The following is a 20991-nucleotide window of genomic DNA, read 5'->3' on the forward strand; positions in this document are numbered from 1 at the left end:
TTTTAGTCATCTTGCGTCTGTGCTCGTTTTCACGTCTCCATCTGAACTCATTGGATTTATATTTCTCATCCTGTTTTGTCTCAGTTTGAACATTCAGTGGTAAAATGGGTCTCTTTGAGACTGATTGTGGTCTGTCGGTGTTTCTTTCACTGTTTTGCTTCTCGTTCTAGATCTTTCTGTTCCTTTTTGGACCGTTCTCTGCATCGCCTCCATGCCACTTCAACTATTTTGAATTTACTTGTTCCTCTTTGAAAACTCTAGAGATATTTTTGTCGTTGTTGTCTTGTTTATTATATATTCTCACTACTCTGTCGTTAAATGTCACACTTTATTGTTATTTATTATTGTACTTTGACACATTCTGATGTTTTCATGCATAATTCTTTAGGGCACAAATTCACCTCATGCCAAATTTACCTCCTTTTGAGCTTCGTTTTTCCTTTCTTTCACTCTGATTTGCTTTCTCTCTTGTGAGAAATAAACCAGAGCTCCTCCCTCCTGCCTGCCCCCCGGCGCCGTCGGACACCCGCCAGGGTGTTTTCTGCGTCTTCGGGGATTCTGTGGAGCTCCTCGGGTTCCCTGTCGCCGCCGCCGGCCCCCTCCGGCGGAGCGCCGCCCCTGCAGTCAGATCGTGCCAGGAGCAATTCAGGATATTGAGGACGCCGCGGGGGGTGCGGTCTTCCTCCGACCACTTGTGCTGCGAAAGCAGACGAGCCAAGTCGTTTAGTAAATGCGGGGCCGCTCGCCTGTAGGCATCCATCGGATCCTTTGGCGCGGCGCAGACAGATGACGATGATGACGATGAAGGATCACGTCCTTCATCCCCACAGACCGTACTGGAGGGGTTCTGGTTGCTTTTGTCCTTTTGGCCCTCCTCTTGCTGACTGTGAGGAAACGGGTCGTCGCGTTAGACGCGCAGCTCAGCAGCAAAACTCACAGGAAGGATCTTACCGCCTCAGAGGCGCCTCTTCCGGCTGTGGGCCCGCGCTCCTCATCACGGCATTTAAAATGTTGCCTTCAACCGGGTTTCGCCTCGTTGGCTGTAGGGAGGTAAACGATGAACGTGGATTAATTTCTTTAAAATAAATAAATAAAAATGACCGCTCATTTTTATTTATGAGCGGTCATAATAGCGGTTTGTAGAGTGAATGTACGGAAGCCTCACCTGGTCAAAGAAAAACACGGGGCCGCATCTGGTCGCCCGCGCGCCTGCAGAACCCGACATCTGGAGGAAACAAGCTGGACTTAAGCGATCAAATCGATTTGACTATTTGAACACTTTTATTTTTATTTAGATTAATCAATAACGTTCTTATAGAAGTTCAACACCCAACAGACACTGAAACGATGTTTGTCGGTTTATTGATCAGTGTCTCACTTTAGTATAGGCTTTGATAGCTTGGATGCTAACAGATAGGCTATTGAAAATGATCTTTTTATTTATTAATTAATTTATTTTTTAACAAACTGAAAGTTTCTTCAATATCAAGTCTTTATGTTTAGGGCTTACAATGACAGACGGTTTTATTCATTTTTTTGTTACACCCAGTAAAAAAACAAAACGGCGAGAGAAAAACATCTACCTCCTACTTCCACAGACACCCCCCCCCCCCACACACACACACACACACCCCACCCCCCGCTGCGCTCACCTTGTTGCTAAGATACGCGCTCCTTTGCACACGTCTCCTGGTTTGCGCGTCGTCGATTCATCAGCTGCAAAGGGTGTCTGTCACGGTGCAAACAGGAAAACGTCATTCCCGATAACAGTTCGGGGCCCTGGGACGATTGTGGAGCCGCGGGACAAGAACCGTGCCGGCCGGGCTGCCGCTGCGGCAGTCAGGTGTTCACCGCCAGGTAACCCGAAACCCTGACGCGCCTGGAGGCTCAGAGAAAGTTGATGAGTGCAACTTTGGGAGGCCCCACGTCATGACCCCCCCCCCCCCCCCCACACACACACACACACACTGGGGACCAAAACAGGATTTGACTTGAAGTCCCGTCACTGTTTTCCCTTTTTCTTGTTTGAACTTCATGGATTTCACTACTCACTCAGTGTTATTCACAAAAATGGCCACAAAAATGTGATTAAGCTGCAGGAGCAGAAACAAAGAGTCTGCTGAGGTTCTTTGTTTGACCAGCATAATCTTGCGCATGTCCAAAACTGCAGCTGCAGCGTTCGGGGCCTTTAGTGGACAGAATCTGTCAATGGAGGTCTGAGCATGGGGCCAGGTGAGACCCAAAAGAATGCACACTGATCTGCACCTTGAACAGGCTTTCTATGACTTCTATACTCACTCCTATGAGTGTTGGGTCGCTGAAGGCTGCTGAGAATGAGATCTCAGAAGGAGGAGCTCGCCCAATGGAGCCCCCAGGGCCGGACTTACAAGGATGTGGGCTCCTGGGCCGAAGCCAGCTTCGGTGCACGATCCGCTAAGGAAAATGTGCTTTACTAATCCAAACTGCAATAAGTTAATAGGTAGTTCTACACATACACATACGATTTGATGCATGGAAGGTTAAATATGCCTCCTTGCTAATAACGCCATGTTGTTCCCAAAGAAATCAACTATGACTTCATAATTTTTAAACATTTGAATATTGCTTATCCTCATAAAGAGCCTAAACTATCCAATCAATCAATCAGTCAAATTTGATTTGTAGCACATTTCAGCAGCAAGGCATTTCAAAGTGCTTTACATCATAACAAACACACAAAAAACAAAGTCTTGCAACATCGAATGAATACATTAAGTCAAGTTCCATCATTACATTTTTAATTGATTACATTTCAAACACAATACTAAACAGATGCGTTTTTATTCGAGTTTTAAAGGAAATCAGTGTTTCAGCTGTTTAACAATTTTCTAGGAGTTTGTTCCAAATTTTTGGTGCATAGATGCTGAATGCTGTTATTGCAACTCACCTAATTTGAAAAAAAAAAACACACAAACACATTCATTGAAAAGACAATAATATTTGAGTGAAATATAACATAAATATATATTTGCAGTGGGTTATTACCCCTTTAATGCAAGTCTGGCCCAGGTGCCACTGGTTCACTTATGTCTGTGGCCGGCTCGGGTTGAAAAACCTGCTACTGTTTTGACCCAAAATATTGTTTTGTAAAATCCCCCTCCGCAATTTTCTTATTGGTCGCCACAAAGACGCAGCATCTCCTCCCTCTGTTCTCACCAGGTGAAACTGTCGTTAATAAGTCATTACGGTCCGCTGACTTTTTTTTTTTTTTTCTTTTTTTTTTTTTTTTTTTTTTTGTTATCCGCTTCGACCACTTGGAGGCTCCCAGCAGCCTTACTATGCGTCACTGTCTCCTCTCTTCTCAGTCGTTTGGCGATGGCGGAGCCGGAGCGGCGGCGCGAAGTGGAGCCTCAACTTCTCAACGGGGACGAGCTGAACGACGAGGACCGAGAGGAGGCGGACGCCAGCGAGGCGGTGAAGAGAAGGAGGAGAAAGAAGAAGAGGAGCCGGACGAGCGGGCCAGGTGAGGCGCATCACTTTGGCACATGTTGGGGGTTGCGGGGTTGTGCGGGGTTGTGCGGAGGGGGGGTTCAGAGCGCAAAATAAATGTGGCCCCCCTTCTTTATTTCTCTCTGGCTCCGTAAAAGAGCGTAAAACACAGGCGAGTTTCCAACCTGTCAGAGGAATTTTTTCTTTCTTTCTTCTTTTTAGGCTGCAACTCGGTTTGGGGGGAGTGATCTTTAGAAAATGATTCAAAGTTGTCCTGCAAGTACAAAATGAAGGGATTTCATGTTAATTTAGTTTCATTTCATTTAATGGCAGCAGCAACAGTTCAGTGCAGGAACGAAAAAAAAAAAAAAACAAAAGGAAAAGAAGAGAAAAGAAAAGAAGTGACTGCATTATGGCTACTTTTTGGAAAGAACGAGGCGCAAAATCCTGAACAAAAGGCCGAGCTGCTTTTGCTGCATTAAGAGCCATGTTTAGACCACAGCACTTAATGTCATAATGCTGCAAGATACATATGCCCTTGAGGATAAAGACTAAGGTGTAGTGAAGGAATTATTCACAAGCTCTGCCAAGTTCAGAACATAGCGGATACACTTTCTTGGGATGAACCACAAATAATCAACTCTGTGTGTGTGTGTGTGTGTGTGTGTGTGTGTGTGTGTGTGTGTGTGCGCACGTGGATGCACAACAGTATGTGACTTTGCAGCAGGGACAAACGAAGCCGAGGGAGACTCTGGAGAAGCCGGAGGTGTCGGCGAAGTGGCAGCGCAGCTGGAGCAGCAGACCTTGGAGGAGAAGGAGAGGCCCGAGGATGCAGAGGAAGGTATCGCCTTCTTCTCCCACAGTCATCCTCACCTGCAGCAGTGATGCTGCTGGAGCTCAAAGTGTCGTAAAAGTGCCACCGCGAGACTCAGCCGCACTCCGTCTGCAGCGTGATGTTTGATTGCCGAGCGGACGCCCCGGGGCGTGAGCCTGTGTGGAGCGGGGGGGGGGGGGGGGCTTGGGTTCCCCGTCAATAATATTTCCTCGCTTTAATAGCTGCGTCGCAAACTAATGGTTCCTTCACCAGATGGCGATGAAGGGGAAAACTCAGCTGTCAAAAAGAAGAGGAAGAAGAAGAAGAAGAAAGGAGGTGAGGCGCTGCGAAACGGATCTGTCTGCAACCAACTAACTTACTCAAACACTCAAAACTTCTCCGCGTTTTAACATGTGACAACTTCTTTTTTCATGTACTTTTTTATTTTTTTGAAGCTTTAGTTTGTATTGCGGTCCAATAACATAATAGTGTACAACTGTGAAATGGAAGGGAAAGGATGTGTGGTTGGCAACGTCCTCGGAAAGAAATATAAATATAGAAAAGCTTAATCAGCCCTCTTTACTCTGATGCAGGCAAATAAAATGAAGTTCTTTGAAAGCTTCTAACATGGCGCTGGCAGCATTGTGCTGTGGGACTGCAGGATCAGGGAAGTTGGTCAAGATGAATGGAAATAAGCACGGTTAAAGACTGGGGTGAAAGGTCACCTAGCAGGAAACCTCAGCAAGCTTAAAATGAAATCAACCGTGTTCACAGAACGGCCCAGTTAAAGTCCAGACCTAAGCCGAATTGAGACTCGGCGGCAAGAGATTGAAAACTGATGCCTACACAGCCTCTGTTTCCTATCTGGGGTTAAGCTTGTTTGCAAAGAAGAATTGGGAAACATTTAAGTATCTGGAGGAGTGAAATATGTCAGAGACAAACCATAAATCAGAGAGAAAGGCGGTTCTACTCCGGGCACCGAATACTGACACACAGCAAACCCTTAAGAAAATTATTTAGACAAAAAAAAAAAAAAAAAACATTTTGAAAACCACAGGTCACCTTCTATTCTCATTATGATTTTACACCAAATCCCAATTAAAGTGACAAAATGTGTATCTAGCATGCATGCAACAACAATAAGCAATATAAGAGACAACAGATGCCTTCCTTTAGTAGCAGGATTTGTGGTCTGAAATGTAAATATCAGTGTTCATTAACTTGCTTTCCTGCCCTGTATCCCTCTTCTTTCCTGCGTTTCCACTTTCTCTATCTGGGCCACAGCGAAGGGACAGACTGACCCTCCCTCAGTACCCATTTGTGAGCTCTATCCCAGCGGGGACTTTCCAAAGGGAGAGGAGTGTGAATACCCCCCATCGAAAGACGGGTGTGTGACCTCCACACTTGGCCAGAAATCTCCTGCAGTGCCTTCATTTTTATTCTTCTTATTTAGGTCCCCACATGAACCTTGAATAAGTCTTTCTGCAAAAGTGTGTCTTTTTGCTCGTAATAAGTGCCACAAACCCCTCTAGGCGCAGCGCCGCCTGGCGGACCACCAGCGAGGAGAAGCGGGCGATGGACCGGGCCAACGAGGAGATGTGGAGCGACTTCAGGCAGGCGGCCGAGGCCCACCGACAGGTGCGCTCCTACGTCAGGAGCTGGATAAAACCGGGGATGACCATGATCGACATCTGGTTAGAAACGAGCCGCGAAGCATTTCTTCAAAGATTCGCCGCCTCGCGTTCGTCGTCCTTCACCGTCCGTCTCTGCTGCTTTCTGTTGGCGGCAGTGAGAAGCTGGAGGACTGCTCCAGGAGGCTCATCAAAGAGGACGGGCTGAGTGCCGGACTGGCATTTCCAACGGGCTGCTCCATCAACCACTGCGCCGCCCACTACACCCCCAACGCCGGAGACCCGACCGTGCTGCGCTACGACGACGTCTGCAAGGTCGACTTTGGCACCCACATCAACGGTAGGCGTTCTTTTCCGAGCTGCGCCGAAGAAGAGAAACATTTTTTCAGTGTCCTAGCCCAGTGAGAAACAGCTTTTGTGTATAACAACCATGAGTTTCAGTTGTTTGCACCCAAAGCATGTTGTGACACTACCACCACATTTTAATTGATGCGTCAACACTAAATGTCATTCACAGAGGGTAAATGAAACATGGGCAGTGCTGGGACATTTTTACAAATTACGCCTTAAACGTAAATATTGTTCGAAAGAGGAAAGGGGAGATCCACTGCTGAGTGAAGATCTGGACGTCAGAGGCTACAAAAGGCCTTGAACCAGGTGGAGGTTCACCTCTCCGCTGGATAATCATCTTAGACATGAATCCAGAGTCACATAACTTGGATTAAAAAAAAAACCTTTGTCATGCGTTGGAAGGGTCTAGTCAGAGTCCAGACCTAAAATAAATCAAGAGTCTGCGACAAAGGCTCTCCATTCTAACATGGAGGTATTTAGCGAAGCAAAATGGGGAAAAAAATGAGACACACTTCGAAACAATTACAGAGAAAGGTGAAAGGTCAGATAGGTTCTGTAAAGTATTGGCTGAAGTCATGCCACACTTTTTATTCACTTTATTTATTTATTTTTGAAAGTGTAATTATGTTCATTCTTCTTCCCACTCCACAAATTCTAATCTACATGGAGGGCAAAATAGGAAACGCACAGCAAATGCTGACGTTTTAGAAAAGTGATCATTTCATGCGATGTGAGAACGAACACTTAAACCGTTTCATCTCTCAGGTCGAATAATCGACTGCGCCTTCACCGTCACTTTCAACCCAAAGTACGACAGACTGCTGGAGGCTGTGAGGGATGCGACAAACACCGGCATCAGGGTAACACCGTTTTCCTCTCTCCCCCCACACTTTTTAAAAAATATATATATATCTTTCTTTTATAATAAGACAATTCAGGTACAATACATTTAATTAATGAGAGTCTACGTTTCCTGCCTTCCGGACATATTTACAGAAACCTTCTTACTTTACTAAACGGGGCTCGTTTGCGATTTCACCTCTACCGTGATGCCACGGTGCTCTTGAGAACGCTGCTTCAAAAGGCTGAATCAGAAAAAAGGAAAAAAAAAAAACGTCGCTGGATAAATATGAGCGAATGTAATGGAAAAACGCTCCGTAAGCAAACGCCGTAATTCACAGGGGGTAAATGGGACACGTCCTTCTGCGTGTGAGCAGAAGGTTTGCACGAAAATTGCACCTTAAAAGTAATTATTGTTTGAAAGAAACTGGAATAAAAGGGACCTTTAATACCTTCATCTCCGATCACATTACGCCACTTTACCTGTAAAACACTTTAAGCAGTAATAAAGCTGGCCGCAGCATTAGAGGATCAATTCATGTAGCGACATTATCGTTAGCGTCTCAACTTTAAGCTTCTGGTCCACTTGGTCCTGTTGGACCGAGACGATTCGTATCGGTGCAGCAGCTCAGAGGGACAAATGGAGCAAAGTTACTGGGACAAACATATATATATTTTTTTTAACAGGAAGACAAAGTTGGCGAAGGCTGCCAGTTGAAAATCAATCGACTGTGTTTCACTGCAGTTGGGCGAGCAGTGGAAGCAGGAGGACAGCGTCGTCTGTGACACCTGATCGAGTTCACTTGATTGTCAAGAGGTCCGCTTTTGCTCCGAATGAATTTCTCACGTGAGAAACGAAAAAGTGAAGCCGAGCGTCGTTGTTTTCCTCCGGCTCACCTCGTGTTGTCGCCTCGTTCTTGCTCTCGGTGGGATCGCAAACCTTTTATGCCAACCGACTCCTAACGTTAGCAAGAAAATCAAAGTTTGGACAGAGAACCCAGTTGTTAACACTTTTGCTTAGCGAAAAAGCAAAACTGCCATTCATCCGCGTACGAGTGGAAAGATTTGTCTCTAAAAACGGCACAAAAGAGAGATGACAGGGGAAAAAAACGGAAAACGGGAGGTCCAAGAACAGAGCCTTGTGGAATGAGAGCAGAAGACATAGAAATGATACAAATGTTCTATTTCAGAGCTAAGAACAGAAACATCTAAGAGTTTCTCCAGCGTCTTGATAAGGGCGACATTTTCAAAAGTATCAAATCAGCTTTTAGATCCAACAGGAGAAGCTATTCAAAATGATTTATCATGGCTACGCAAACCCAAAATTATCTTCAAGCAAAAACTGAGTTTGTTACGGGAGGTTGAAATGGAACGAACCCTTCGGTTTTCAGAGGAAATACAATATATTTCACACACATATCACCTGAGCCAGACTACTGGATCTCTCCCAGTGTGCAGGGATCGACGTGCGCCTGTGCGACGTCGGCGAAACCATCCAGGAAGTCATGGAGTCTTACGAAGTTGAAATAGATGGAAAAACGTACCAAGGTGAGAGGAGGCTCGCGTTTTGCATCCGCCGACCCGGTCGGTCTCTGTTGCGATCGCATGAATGAAAGCTGTTTCGTTTCCCTTGCAGTGAAGCCGGTCAGGAACCTGAACGGCCATTCGATTGGACAGTACAGGATACACTCAGGGAAGACCGTTCCCATCGTGAAAGGTGGCGAGGCGACCAGGATGGAGGTTTGCACTCAAATTAAGTCTTTGGCAAAAGTGATTGTTTCTGAACTCTGCCGCAGAAGAAGCCAAACGCAGCCGCCGCTGCTGCTGCTGCAGCTGCTGCAATGAGGCACTTCTCGGCTGTTTGACCTTGTAAATAAGCCTTTTTAATTCTTAAGTGTAATTGGATGAGGATTCGGCTGGTGAATCCTTTTGGCTTGCCAAAGGATTCACTCTAGCTGAAAACTGCCTTTGGCACTGACAAAGGACTGCTTTATACAAAAACGATAATTACACAAAGGGCAACGTTTAACCTGCTGCGTGCCAATAAATACCAGCACCAGATGAAGAAGTTTTGGTTCGCGTCACATCGACGGAGTCCTTAGTTTAAATGTTGACATCGAATCCATTGAGGACGAAGTGGGAGAAGGACAATACACGGATTTCTGGCTATTTTACAAATAAATCACTATGAAATCCTTGAATAAAATCAAGTGCAGCTAATTTCAGAAGGACTAAGGAGGATTTAATCTCAGGATTACTTATTCATTCCACTTTTTAAAACAGGAAGAGGTCAAATTGGGGGGGATGGATGAACTCTCCACATGTGCAGTGCGGGTAGACTCTCAAGCTTTGCCGCTGTAACTGTTGCAAAAGGTAATCGATTATACAAAGCATCAAAACCCTCCAGACTTTTCATTTCAACAGTTCATTTCCTCTTAAGGACACGTTTCCTCCCAGCTCACCAATCGCGCGCCGCGTTGCGTCGGCTCCCGCGCCCAGGCCAAGTTCTGCCACACAAAGAAACCGAGCCGCCTCTAAACACAGCCACAGCAAAACAGCTGCATTTGGACAGAAGCAAGCATTTTTAATTGGCAAGTTGCTGCGTCGAGCTTTTATTTTAATTTTTTTACCTGAAGGCTGCAGGAGGAGAGAGGAATGGGGGGATGGGGGGAGGTCGGATGCTGATGTGGCACCTTTTGCCACATTGTATTTTTAGCTGAAGTGTGTCGGTGTAACAGGGCCATTAGCTCTGCTTTTGTGATCAGAGAGTGGGAGTATAGCAGCTGGGCGCGCTGCAAGCACTTTGACTGATTATCGGCGCGGCGGCAGAGGGCGGCGCGGTGGCAGAGGTGCTATCAGCTAATACCACGGGGAGTGGGTGGGACTCCGGCACCGAGCCCGGGACGGCGGAGGCACAAAAAATGTCAGCAAGACGCAGCCAATCAAAGCCCGGGGGGTCGCCGCCGTCCTCATTACTCCTCGAGCGAGTAAATCAGCGGCTCTGACAGCTGGAGGTTTTTAGTTCAATTTACTCTGTCATTCCGCGGTGCCTGCGTCCTCTCGTTCCTGACATTTTTTTTAAAATTTTCGTGGTAATTTCTCACGTCGTGTCAGCGGGGTAATGGGGTTCTCTCTCGCTGCCTTTCAGGAAGGTGAAGCCTACGCCATTGAGACGTTCGGCAGCACCGGAAGAGGCGCCGTCCACGACGACATGGACTGCTCTCACTACATGAAGAACTTCAACGTCGGACATGTGCCGATAAGGTCCAACTTTCGCATTCGGTCCTTCTCAAATGGTTCATTTATTTTTTTTTTTAGGCCTATTTTATCCGTTGCAAAACTTGCCATTGTTTTCCAGACTGCCGAGGGCGAAGCACCTGCTGAACGTCATCAACGAGAACTTCGGCACGCTGGCTTTCTGCCGCCGCTGGCTGGACCGCCTGGGCGAGAGCAAGTACCTGATGGCGCTGAAGAACCTGTGCGACCTCGGCATCATAGACCCGTACCCGCCTCTATGCGACATCAAGGGCAGCTACACCGCCCAATACGAGCACACCATCCTCCTCAGGCCCACCTGCAAGGAGGTGGTGAGCCGAGGGCCCGACTATTAAGGTTTATCGAGACCCCTCAGGCGAAACCCGAAGGAGCGCGGCGGCTGAGCGCCTCCAGAGTGACTGTCCTTCCGGTCTGTCCTTCCGGCGCCTCGCAAAAGTATCCACAGCCCTCGGACTCGTTCGCGGACCGTCGTGTCACAACCACAAACTCCGTCGATGCGGCGAACGCGAATGTTTACGACATAGAAATCGGAAAAGAGCGGCGTTTTGATTCAGTTAGCGAACCGTCAGCTCCGAGTGCGGCTCTGCCGGCTTTGCGCAACCTCAGAGTGACTTTTTTTTTTTTTTTTTGCACGTTTTGCTTCGCAGAGCGGCTCAAGTTCAGTCAGACGGGGATAGATGGCGTCTGTGAACATGCAGTTTCAAGCCCGGCCAAGATTAATTGATAATCTCACCATTTCAGCATGGGGGATTTTGATCAAAATCGCAGCTCTGGCTGTACATATAGGGTAATTGTACTGCTGGTGTTCAACTAGTAGCTAATCAATATATTTTCCCACATGACCTGTGCATCTCTGCAGCTCCTCCAAAGGTACCTCTGATTGAAGGGCTTTACTTACTCAGTCTACCGGCTTGTTCTTGCCATTTGTTTGCTTCTGATATTAAATTGGACCGAACTTTATTCAGTACTTTGAGAAAACATTTGCGCTTGACTTTATTTTTGGGGTTTCAGAGCAAAGAGGGACAAAGACAAACGTATGCCACAATCTTTTTTCATTTCATTTTTGAAAGTAAAACCAAGCTTCATGTTTTCTTCAGCTTGCCTTGTGTTGGTTTTATCAAATAAAATCCCAATAAGTAGATTGACGTCTGTGGCGGTAAAGTGGAAAAGTTCCGGTGTGTCACACTGTAACTGCAACAAAGCAAAAACCTCGTGTCACGAAGAGAGCTTACTTAGTTTTGGTTTTCTTTTAAGGATCAAGCCAGCAGAAGAAAAAAAATATGGGTGTATCTTTAATGAATGCAGCATTGCAGGCTTAGTTAACAGCGCTGTTTTTAGAAGATATGCAAAACTACTTTATGCAACCAGAAAAAAAAAAGAAACATTGATTAGATAAGCAGCTGTCCAGAAAACACATTCAGCTTTACTGTCATGTTAGGACGTCTTGAAAAAACTGCTGTATGATGATGTTCTGCTGCTTTGTTTTCATTTGATGCATTTTTTCTAAAATAAATAAATAAAAAAACAAATTGTTATATATCTGGAACTACCATTCCTATATTTTGGTTTGTGGACATTATAAAACCCTGCATTTATATCACTAAGCTGCACTGATGGCTGTTCAGATTCTCTGTACTGTTTGAATTGGGGATAAAATAATAATTGCAGTCGACTGATTTCTAACTTATTTTTTCCAAGGATGTTTGAAATTTGGGTGACCAAAAAAAAAAAAAACACCCAAAATATTTGGTGGAATTGGCTGAAACTGAACCGTTTAGTGATGCAACAGCTGAATTGAAACGTTTTAGTCTAAATTTAACCACTTAAATGAATCAAGAAGCCAGAGTCCCATGATCCGGCGTATAAATAATTTGTCAATTAAACTTTTACATGTGTGGTAGTCACTAAAATTGTAACAAATATCTTTAACAAATGAAACATTTCATCAATTATTTACAAGTTTTAATTGTTTATTCAGTCCACAATTTAATAATTAACTGTCAAAAATACAAATAAATTAAAACGGATGTTGTAAAACGATGCGTATATTAGCACATTTATAGCAATGTAGGCCAATGCATTTATTTAATATCCATTTCTATTCTAATAAATTTGTTTTACATGTTTGACACAACAGAAGCTGCAACCTGAAAAAAATAAATAAAAGGATTTCTTATGATACAGCTCAGTGTTTAGTGATTTTTCTTCCCTCCTGTTGCATTTTTTAACTTGGTTTTCTGAAAGTTTGCTAAAATGCCATATGAAGAAGTGTCGACCTTCTGGGAGTGTTTTGTTATCTCCTAACCAAAAGAGGGCGGTAAACACACGGCTTAGTCATGTGAAGTAAACATATTCTGGATAGCCATCCTTCACAATCATAAACAAACAAGTAAAAAGATGACAAAACATACTAAGGATAGAAAACACAAATTATGGAACAAAAAACAAAGAGACTTACTTGGAATAAAAACACTCTTGAATAATAATTTCTTACTATAAAAGAACGTTTACCCTATTTTTGCATGTGTGTGTGTGTGTTTGGCTGATGAGTTCATTTCTGAGGAATTCTTTGCATCTCTGTAGGATGTTTGTTGCTCTCCTTGGAGACAGAGCATCAGACCTCTTCCTAATGGGGCGAAAATGTCCAAAAATGTCCTGTTTACTCTGGTTTTGAAGCACAGCCAGAAGAGGACACATGCTGAGCCAACGTCTGCACACACAAATATGGGCTTATGATCAAACTGGGCTCTCAGACGGAAGAGGATCTTTCGTGAAAGAGAGAGAGAGAGAGAGAGAACATCCTGACAGTAAGTAATTGGTTGGCCGAAGGATCTGTGTTCAACTGAACTGGATGAAAGGCTGAATTAGCATGTTGTCACCTTCCTAATGTAACTTGTTTTTTGTTGTTTTTCTGAAGACAGTGACTGGCAACAAAAAAAAGTCACTACCATCTTTGCCAAAAGATGAGTTAGCCAAAACATTACATCTTTTTTGGAGATATTATAGAGCTGAGAGGTTTTTCTACCAAGGAGTCACATGCACACACACGTTAATGTAATAATTTATTAATATTTGAGATAAAAGTTATTATAAAAACTGTGACTTTGAAAATGTTCAAGTACTTATCAATAAAATAACGCAGTGTGACTGTGTGCGTCTTTTTTCCGCCCTATAAGCTCCTCAGTGGAGGAGATGCGAGTCATTCACTCCAGCATCCAAGCAAAAACAGTCGCTCTGAAGATCGTCAGACCCTGATTTTGGTCCGACATTCAGACGGATCAACAAACCGCCCGCTTGTCGGTCTGGGCAGCGTTTTACCTGCGCCCACAGTCTTTTCTGATAACGTGAAGGAGTTTGCGTCCCAGGCTCGACTTCCACGGTTTAACAAAACTCCTGGTGTTCACCATGAGCCGGCCAGTTTTCCGGTTCTTATGGCCAGCCACGACGTATTCATCTCCTAGGGAGGAGGACAAAAATGTCAGATGCGATCAATTATCCAACACAGATGAGCAGCAGTAGAGAGAAGCCATCATTAAAAGAAATGTGTTAAACAACCACTGCTCCAGCTTGAGCTTTCCTTCTTCTCGTTGGTGTTTTCTTAAACATTATAACCACTTTATGTATTGCTTCGACCTTATTCCTGTTGAAAACGTCTGGGCCATGACTAGAAACGGGGTCTGTGCCAAGAGGTTCAAGTAAATCATTCAAAGGTTCTGAGTTGTCACAGCGTTCGCGACGATGCCGAACGGACGTAAACGCTAACCTGGGTTGAGGATGGGACACGTACAGCCTTGGACGGTCCAAGACTCGGGGAAAAGTGTGACGTTTCCGTGCTGGATCTTCATCTGGGGGTTCTGCTGTAGAACCTTTTTAACCTTTGCCTCCACCTCGGCGTGAGAGCCTTTATCATGAGCGGACATCACCTTCACCACCAGAACTGCAACACAAACAGTAGATTTTTTCATTCTTTTTTTTCTTAATTCTTATAAAGGTTATTATTTTTAGTTTAGACTAATTTCATTTATACAGACTTCTATGATAAACAACATCTGGATTCCTTCTTTTGGGCTGGGTCGTTCTGGGACGCCATCAGATATTTTAGGTCACTTACAAGTTGAAAACCGCAATGAAACAACTCATTTTCCTGCCTGGTAAACCTTATGCTCACAAACAACACGTCAGAGTCAAATGATGTCACCGTACCGGTACTGTGGGTGAGAGCTCGCTTCAAACTTCCCTGAGTTTCAATAAGATGATTATCTCACATCGTCCTGTTTCAGGTGTCTGGAAAACAGTTCTTTTTTTTTCTTCCAGTTTCCTAAATGCAGTCATATTCAATAAATTAGAATGTACGACCCAATGAGCCTCATTTGTCAGATTGAAAGTACTTTTTGAAAATAACCTATAAGAAGGTATTAGACATACTTTTCATTATGCCCGTTTGTTTTTTTAAAAAGCTTTCTAATAGGTCTGATGTGTATTCACTCTACAAACTTAATCTACTGAAAGTGTTTCACTTGGTGATAACGGTCCTACAATAACTGGGGTTTTTAAATAATATTACATTTTCAGTGAGGTGTGGCTCGTTTTTTTACACCAGAGCATTTCATTGAAAAATATATGAGCATTAATAAAACAGCTTAAGCATCTAAAGTTTATGCTTCTTTTTTTCCATCTTTGTAAATTTAGTTTAATAATATCAACACTGCCAACATGTTACACCTCATCTTTCTCCGCAGGTTTTTAAATTACATCTGGATTATACGGTTGCCTGCCCTCTGCCTCACACAGTGCGGAATAATTAAAGATTTCTGCTCACCGTAGTCAAACTTCGCTACGCAGAACCACTTAGGGCTGCCCAGGGTTCCTTCAACGCATTGGCATTTCTCTGCAGCACAGAGTAACAGCACGATCAATGTCAAATGGTAGTTTCTTCAACAGACGTGTGGCTGGAAACAGGTGACCAGTTCCTCACCAGAGTGGTGCAGTGCAGAGAAAAGCTCCTTTGCTCTTGAGAGTGCTGTCTCACTATCGCTGCTGCTGTTTCCTGGTTTTCCAGCAGCCGCATAGAGGACCTCGGCATCTACGCTGCACAGCAGAGGCAAAGTCAATTAGACGCGACACTATTCAGCGTTAATGCAGAAAAAAAAAAACTCCCCTCACAGTTTGTGTGTTGCCCTGTCTTGATTTATTTCTGCTGATTAATACGAAACACGTTCAGGCTCTCACCCAGACACGCAGTCACCGGTGTAGGGGTCGCAGTCTCCCGTGCAGTCACACGGACGGCAGCCATATTCGTGGAGCCCCCAGTATCCCGTTATGCACTTGTCACAGTGGGGGCCTTCCACACCAGGCTTACAAGCGCACTGCCCAGTGCTAGGGCCACAGATGGTGCCACCAGCTGAGGGGTCCGAGCCAACAGGGTGGCAGGAGCAGGCTGTGGAGCAAGACAGGTGCAGAACAGGACAAGTGCTTGTTAATATGTCTGAAACGTTTGCAACTCTGGCACTGAGTGCAATGAGAATTTATGGGCATTTATCGTATCGTTTCTGACTGATCGGGCTAAATTTCTCATGATAATAGTTTTGATTTATCACCGCCACAATAAATTCCGATTAGTGATGTGCAAAACCTAACAAAAATGTCCACGTCGTCAGGGTTGGTAGTTTCACTATTTTCGCCACTATTTGTTCAATGAAAGCACCAATAAAAATCAATACATTTGAATACAGAGCTACCATGTGGAGCTTTAATACCAAAGACAATCTAAGAAAATGCAAAATACCTTTTAGAATCAATTACAGCGTCTACAGGTGGTTTTCCCAGCTCAGCAAGAATGATCGGCGATTGGCACGGTAACATAAACAATGAAAGTCCTCTTCGAAAAGACTGGAGTTTCGGTGTTTCGATACAGCGGAAAGTGATGGGCGCTGCGCCGAGAAGCGATCAGCCTGATTCCTCCTTGACTCTCCAAACTGGGATCATTCTGACTTTTGCCTGCTGCCGGCGAGTCACTGACTGCTTCAGCAGCTACCTGGAAGGATGAGTGACGTGTTCTCAAAGGACGCGACGAAAACAGGCTTTACGAAAGCCCCGGTCTACTTGCTCCTCTCGCGTTCCAATCGCCCCCATTTGTGGCAAATGTTCTTTCCAAAAATGGCATGTTTGTTTGTTCCTAAACAAATGCAGCAGCATTCCGTTGGAGGGGGTCGGTGAAAGGAAGAACGGGAAAAATGTGCTCAGCTGGAGCATGAGAAATTCCTCTGCTGTTGGACCTTACAGCCACGTTCCCAAGCGGTGACGCGTTTGGCTCAGGGGGGGACAACGGATATTACAGCTTAAGATAAGGAAGGGGTCATCATCCTGTCACATTACTGATAAAGCAGCGAGGGATGCGCATGCTCTTATCTGAGAGATCGGCGTGCTTGAATCTGGAGGCCAGCAGGGAAATCAGCCTCTCAACGAGGCTTTTCTGCTGCCGTCCATTTATGGTGCGAGGCCAAAGGAAGGTCCAGCCTGGACGCGTCAAATGCTCTTACGTTTGCAGGAGTCCGGGGCGGTTTTGGGACGGCTCGGGTCTCTGTAGAAGCCCCTCTTGCAGTTTTGACAGTGACGGCCCTCTGTGTTGTGGAGACAGTGGTCGCACACGCCCCCTCTCCGCCGTCCCGTGGCCAGCCAGAGTCCTCGACTGAAGTGGCAGCTCCTGGCGTGGTCGTTGCACTTGCATTCTGCGTTCGATCAGACACGCACAGTTCAGTAAAAACATGGCGGTCAGCTTGCATCAGAGACTGTTTTCACCTTTTGCCTCAATAAAATGCAAATTCTGTGCTTTTTATTATCATTTCATGCAGTTGACAAACACAAAGTTTTCATCATTGTGAAGCGGAAATTGACTTGTTTTTTTATATCTCAGTTAAAAACCTTCTAATTCTAGAGGGATTGAATTGAAATAGCAGGAGGAACGAAAAGACAAATATTGATTCATTCGTTTGTAAATGTGGAAATCGCGCCTTAAAGATTTTCTATTTTTGAAATCTTTCTCGCTTCACCTCACAAATATGCAGCACTTTATCATTTTGTGTTCATATAACACGTTTACGCCTTTTGACGCAACAGATCACAAACAAGTTCATGGGGTGCGAACGCATTCAGCATGTGATTCACGACACCCGACTCATTTTCAGGACGCGTCGACATGCGGAGGCTCCCAATCTGCTTTTGCCTTTCTGGGCCCCATCACTCACTCTGGCATGCGTGTGGTGTACCCATGATGCCGTTGGCCGCCTGCCAGGGCAGGTCATTGTAGAGAGGGGCACAGCGCTCGCAGTGGTCGCCGGCCGTGTTGTGTCTGCAAACGCATTTTCCATGGACCTGCCAGTTGGACAAGAGACAGGAAGTGATTTTAAGACTTTTGGAAGTCGGATTGCACGCGCGCCTACTTCAATAAGCCTGGCGTTAAGAGTTTAGAGCCGCCGCCCTCCTGCTGCAGCATTGCGACATTGGCACGCCAGCTTTGTTTACACGGAGTTAAAAGGCAGCGAAGCACATCTATACTCCTTTAAGTTTTTTAAAACTACTGGTTTATCTGACATAAACCAGTAGGCTGCAGAGAATGAACACCTAAGATTAAAGGTCGTTAAAGTCTTAGGCTCAATGCTATAATTGAGATTTCCACATCGTTAAAGTCCCTGTAATGGAAGGTAAAACAACGGCTTGACGTCAAGTCTTCACTTCATCTCTCAGCTCAGGCAGCACGTAAAGTGGCACGTAAGAGTCAGCGTCGGTCTTCACTAAATCGAAACTCGCCACACTGCTGGTCTTTTCCGGGCCGGGTCGATAGCCTCTGGCTGGCACGCAGTGGTCAGCGTGTCCGTTACAAAGGCAGCTGCCTTTGACGACAAAATCATAGATAGCGTAGTGGTCCGTCGGGAGAGAGGCCGCTCCCGGATGCTTGGTCTGGCACGGGCACCGCTGTCTCTGCAGGAGACGAACTCTGAGGTTGGTGATGGCGAGCTGGTTCTGGGCAGCTAGTCCGTAGGGGTCCACCGAGCGCCAAGGGGACAGGGCTCGGTAGATTACCTGAAGAGCAAAGGACAGGGCAAGATGAAAACCAGACTTATAAGACGGTCTTAATTTAGAGAAAACTTTCAAATAAGTGTGACAAAAACAGCAACTGTGTCTCTTACAGTGTTGAAAAATGCAATTTCTCAGAAAAATTACTGTATTTTCTGAGAAATACAGTCTCAGAAAATACAGAGGACAAAATTCAAGTTGTCTGAGGTTTAGTGAGTCGTTGTCGCAGTCAAAGACTATCAGCAGAGTCGTGTCATCTGCTGTTTTCTGTGTTTTCAGAAGACGAAGGTCACTGCAGCTGCCTTCCAAGACTGCATGAAAATATGAAAATATTTCTGTATGAAAATATTATTTCACTGGTTTTACATAAATGACTCATTTGCCAAGAAGCTAGACTTTGCGTGTCTGTCAACTCCACGCCATAATCTCCACAATTAACAAAAATAAACACATGAAATACATCGTTCCGTGTGCGATGAACCTACATGCACTGCCTTCACTTTGTTGTTTCCTCTGCAGAATTTGAGTGCATTACTTTTCTGTTTCTCATACACGGCAAGAGGGTGAGAGAAGGGACTCTCTCACAGCAGACACGATGAGTGAAGAGTGGATTTGTTCCCATGGATTTAACAAAAGGTCCATTAAACAGCACGTAAATCTGCTGATTAGGAAAAATGGCACATGCAAGCAGAAAGGGTTTGTCATATGCGTTAAGACACAAAAAGGTTCAGTGACTTCAAACTCGTCTGTCAAAAAGCTGCAAACCAAAAAGCTGATTATGAACTAAACTGCTATGAGCTCAGTAGTTCTTCTTCTGAGGAAATTTTAAAAAATAAATAAATAAATAAATGATTTCTTCCTTCTGCAGCCGTGACCTGCTTGAGAATCAGACGTTTTTGTGGCTCGGACCCCTGGAGAGGTTCTGCACGTCTCTGTTCCCCTTAATAATAAAAATGGAAATCTTTTTTCTTAAAGTAATAATTTACCACATATGCACTTAAATTTTAGTGCTGGATGTGAGAAAGGTGGGCTGAATATCAAAGAATTGAGTCTTTTTGCATTCAAATTTTGCACTTGGCGCTCCATACCTGTCTCTGTGCACACATTTCTCTTCATATTCAGACTGAACTTTCAGCAGAAAACATCTAGCAATGAGCGTTTAACTTCAGGCATTATATATATATATTTCCTTGCCTCTTTTCTGTGCTTCAGGACTAAATCTGCTGCAGAAGTTCAGTATTTTGGTTGCATTTCACTGTGCTCTATTTTTGGCCCCCTGTTGCACGCTGAAGGGTCTCTCACCTCTCCTCTGGTGCAGGGGGAAGCTCCTGAGTACTTAGAGGTGCATGTCGCCCCGTCTTCCTCGAGAGGCAGACCCTCAGCCAGGCCGAACATCTTCTCGCAGTCCTGGGCGAAATACCCGAGGGTCCTCCATGTGCGCCCAAAGTCCTGGGAACGCTCCAGCAGCATGGCGGCGGGGCGCGGGGAACGGAACACCAGGATTAGATGAGTGAAGAGAAACTTGGTCTCCAGGTCCAGCCGGAGCGCCTCCTCCTCCTCCTCCGGCCCCTGGGCAGACTGCCACCAGGTGTCCGGGTGGCGGAACGAGGAGTCGCTCATAGCCGAGGCGGGGTGCGCCAGTGCGGGCTTGGCGGCGTCGCAGCTGGCGCATTCGGGCGCGGAGCAGGAGCGCCTGCCGCGGGGCCCGGCCGTCTGTCTGAAGAAGCAAAAGCGCTCCGAGGAGTTGGAGCCGCAGACGGACCGCGTGTGGAGCACTCTGCCCGCGGCCAGGTTACCGATGCGGGGGTTGCAGGCTCGGTCAAAGCAGCGGCTGTGCGGACCCGGGCTCTTCGCTTTAGATTGATCTGAGTGGGGAGTAGAAGAAAACTTGATCCTGGGTGAAAAGTTTACTCAAACTCAAGTTGAAAATCTGTAACTCACCGGCTGACAGGGAGAAAGATGAGCACGTCAGAATAAAAGCTAATAGAGTCTCCAGTCTCATCCTGCAGGAGAGGAAAACTTTCCACAAACTGTGAAATGATCCCTCGCATGCCTCCTCCTGACTTAAAGAAATAGTTTGGAAATATTTGCAGAGCTCGGATCACATCTGTGCGCGCGGACATGCAATCATTGTTGATCCTAATATTGTCTTAGAGCCCCTGTCACGTCATGCCGGGGTTCAGGACTCTCCGTGGAAAGTTTCATTGACATTGGGTCCCGATGGGGCTTTAGCCCCGCCCACTTCAGACCACTCCTACTGTAGCTCTTATGATAAGGCTGGAAGGGCTGCAGCCCCTCTAACCAAGTAAATAATACATCTTAAACGTTTTCTGTCATTTTGGATTAAAAAAATAAATTTTAAAAAATCTGAAATGCATGTTTTATAAAATGCAGTGCAGCCAAGTGTCTTCCAAGGCATCTTAAATAATAATTGGAGACCATCTGTGTGCAATTTTAGTCATTTTATCTCTATAAACGCAGCTGTTCTGTAAAAGTCTGAGAGGTTTGTTAGAGACATTATAGAGAGAAAAAAACCAA

General features: G+C 45.3%; 2 protein-coding genes across 3 annotated transcripts; one reads left to right on the forward strand and one right to left on the reverse strand.

The window, feature by feature from the left end:
* The first annotated feature begins 3317 nt into the window (after positions 1-3317).
* On the forward strand, positions 3318-11825 carry LOC129364474 (methionine aminopeptidase 2-like). Its single transcript, XM_055037132.1, has 11 exons — positions 3318-3502; positions 4178-4309; positions 4556-4618; positions 5567-5669; positions 5815-5976; positions 6072-6253; positions 7030-7124; positions 8556-8652; positions 8741-8844; positions 10253-10368; positions 10463-11825. The coding sequence occupies exons 1-11, from the start codon at positions 3355-3357 to the stop codon at positions 10713-10715; spliced, it is 1455 nt and encodes a 484-aa protein (XP_054893107.1). The 5' UTR covers positions 3318-3354; the 3' UTR covers positions 10716-11825.
* Positions 6222-20623, reverse strand: LOC129364467 (netrin-4-like). Of its 2 annotated transcripts, none has more exons than XM_055037118.1 (11): positions 20395-20623; positions 19756-20318; positions 18187-18459; positions 17625-17751; positions 16920-17108; positions 15610-15817; positions 15356-15468; positions 15200-15268; positions 14144-14317; positions 13699-13837; positions 6222-6272 (listed from the first exon to the last, which is right to left on the reverse strand). In XM_055037118.1, exons 1-11 carry the CDS (start codon positions 20453-20455, stop codon positions 6248-6250), a joined length of 1941 nt encoding a protein of 646 aa, XP_054893093.1. In that variant the 5' UTR covers positions 20456-20623; the 3' UTR covers positions 6222-6247. The 2 variants fall into 2 exon arrangements, with proteins under 2 accessions (XP_054893093.1, XP_054893083.1); XM_055037108.1 differs by lacking the exon at positions 6222-6272 and adding an exon at positions 12234-13090.
* Between the last annotated feature and the right edge of the window lie 368 nt (positions 20624-20991).

The sequence above is a fragment of the Poeciliopsis prolifica genome, unplaced genomic scaffold, assembly GCF_027474105.1.
Source record: "Poeciliopsis prolifica strain line A6 unplaced genomic scaffold, Auburn_PproV2 SCAFFOLD001, whole genome shotgun sequence".
Lineage (NCBI taxonomy): Eukaryota > Metazoa > Chordata > Actinopteri > Cyprinodontiformes > Poeciliidae > Poeciliopsis > Poeciliopsis prolifica.